General features: G+C 44.2%; 1 protein-coding gene across 1 annotated transcript in view; it reads left to right on the top strand.

Moving 5' to 3' along the window:
- Positions 1-404: 404 nt before the first annotated feature.
- The window catches only part of LOC102383047 (excitatory amino acid transporter 5-like), a 74,293-nt gene continuing 72,121 nt past the window's right edge, over positions 405-2,576 (top strand). The window contains exon 1 of the mRNA XM_006025768.1: positions 405-581. Coding sequence (XP_006025830.1) covers positions 405-581 — 177 coding nt within the window. The remainder of the gene's footprint in view (positions 582-2,576) is intronic.

The following is a 2,576-nucleotide window of genomic DNA, read 5'->3' as shown; positions in this document are numbered from 1 at the left end:
ACCATGCAACAACGGTAACTTCTGTACCCTGCCTCAGATTCCATGTCCAGATACAGCATTGAGGACGGCGTACCTGGTGGAGCAGTACAGCAATTCCGGGGTTAACCTAGGCATTTCAGCGACTTGGAGCAGACTAGAAATCTTAGATTAACTTGTCTAAAATGTCACTTTTCATTAAGGTGAAAGATTGCCAAATAGCATTATAGCAAAGGCCTTCCTTTTGGGATTATGGGATTGACAGCTTTCTTACTCTGATCTGGTTTGAGACAGGTTCTTAACCTGGTAAAGGGAAATTATTCTCCTGAACAAGAAAGATGACAAATAATGACTAGTAATCTCAGCAATACAGGCACTATCAAAGAGACACGTTGCTCAGAGTGGAACTTTTGGAGACGCCGAACGTCATGTGGGAATGCATGAAAAAAATCTTGTTAAACTCCCTTTGTGTTAGCTTGTTGGGCATCTGGAACTGGATACAGATCTTCTGGAGAAAAAATGGTCTGTTGACTCTATCAATGCTTTCAGTGGTAACTGGATGCCTCCTGGGATTTTTGTTAAGGGCTTTGGAGCTAACAGAACTGGTAAGTAGGAAAAATGTGGTGTGCATGCAGAAAATATTAGGGGAAGGAGGGGAAAGAGGTGAAATTTCTCTGTATTGTTAAATGGTATATTGGTGGTCGTGTTTATTTTATATAAAATGGAAATGCATTGGAAACTAGCTAATCTGCACTTGATTAAACCTTGCATTATAATTTGTACAGAAAAAAAAGCACTTGTGCATTTCATCCACACTTCCCTGCAAAACTGGTATTAGAGGTAGCACCTTATAGGACTCTGTTAGGACTAATGCAATTTGGTTTTCCCCAAACGTACTATAGCACAAAGTATTAGCAAAAATAATTCTGAGTAAACTACAATTGCCACAAAAGCACCAGTTTTTAGTGATGAATCTTCCAAGTAGCTTTAATGTCTAGCTTCTTGTTGATTTACAAGAAGCATTTAACCTTTAATCCCAGTGAGGCAGGTCCTGCCTCTTACTCCACCACAGAAATATCCCTGGTAATGGATCAAGATACCCCCATTGCACAAGGAGGAAACCAGAGTTTGGTGACCAGTCCCAACCATCATGGCATGAAGCCCAGCTCTGCAAAGACTCTCTGTTTTGCAGTGTTTAGGTCAGGGGTGGGCAAAATGTGGCCCGTGGGCAGGATGTGGCCCACTAGGCCATTCTATCTGGCCCACGAGGACCCTAAAAACATTTAGAAAAGTAATATTTATCTGCTGCTGGCTGCCTGTCATGTGGCCCTCGATGGCTTGCCAAAACTCAATAAGTGGCCCTCCACCCGAAATAATTGCCCACCCCTGGTTTAGGTGGATGTGAGGCCTGAGTGGGCAAGGAGAGAGCAAGACGTGTATCCACTGCTATGGCACCTCCCAAGAATGCTTTTGCAGGATGAGGGAGATACCTTCCACCATCGGTTCCCAATGTGGTGCCCACAGGTGCCATGGTGCCCCCCAAGGTTTATTCAGGTGCCCGTGAGCATTTTCAGGATCAGTAAAAATCATTATTCCAACAAAAACTGCTGTCACTGCTGATTGAACTCAGGCTGTACGCAATGGCCACCCAAATGAGACTGAGTCAGTCCGACTGACGCAGTGATGGAGTGGCCTTTACTACTCCCTCCCCAAATGAAACTATGCGCATGCGTACATCCAGGAGTCTAAATTCTAAACTTTAATATTCATATTTGCCCACTGTTTTTTCTTTTAAATTTGAATGTGCCCTTGGGCACATAAGCATTGGGAGCCCCCACCTTCCACTATCCCATTTCTACGCTTTTGCCCAGCTCTTGGTTAAGTTTCTCTATCTGGTTTCTGCACACAGGACCTTCTCTATTATGCCAATTAGCAGGGTTGTACTGGGATAATAATACTTATCACTTGCATAGTATTTTACATCTCTTTTTTAAAGTCTGAGCGGATATTAATGAATCCTCCTAACAGCCCTGTGAAGCATGACAATAAATGTTGTGATCCCTATTGTAGAGATTAGGGAACTGAAGCAAAGATTTTTCCAGGACCAGCCAGCAAGTAAATAAGCATAGCTGAGACTAAAACTCAGGAGTCGCTCGTGCCCTTCCCCTGCTGCCTCTAATCCACCAATGAACTGAACCAAAATGTCATTGAAAAATCTGATCTTTCAGCCCTTCCTGTGCTCTTGCTTGGTTCATCTGCTCCACTGTTTAAAACAACACAAAATATGTATTAGGTGACACGGATGATCTTGGAAAAAGCCACAGCTCCTCATCTTTCACATCGGCATTGTTTTAGCTAGCTGCGATGTAGGTCATTCTACAGGTCATCTGTCTTGCTGTCACAGCTCAGAGTTCAGCTAGTCACGGAACGGACTTACGTGATCTGGCAGGACTTGGAAAGGTCTGTCACTTCAATTAGGATTCCCAGCTTGGCTGCCCATCGCAGAGATAATCTGGTTACTTACCTGAAGCAAGCCCCATGTCTGCTGAGTCTCAGTGTGCACTGACCCCCAGTGCCCCTGCCCCTGGGCTTCCATGCAC

Source organism: Alligator sinensis, unplaced genomic scaffold, assembly GCF_000455745.1.
Source record: "Alligator sinensis unplaced genomic scaffold, ASM45574v1 scaffold103_2, whole genome shotgun sequence".
Classification (NCBI taxonomy): Eukaryota; Metazoa; Chordata; order Crocodylia; family Alligatoridae; genus Alligator; species Alligator sinensis.
Note: the sequence above shows the minus strand (reverse complement) of the source record. Positions and strands in the feature narration are given on the sequence as shown.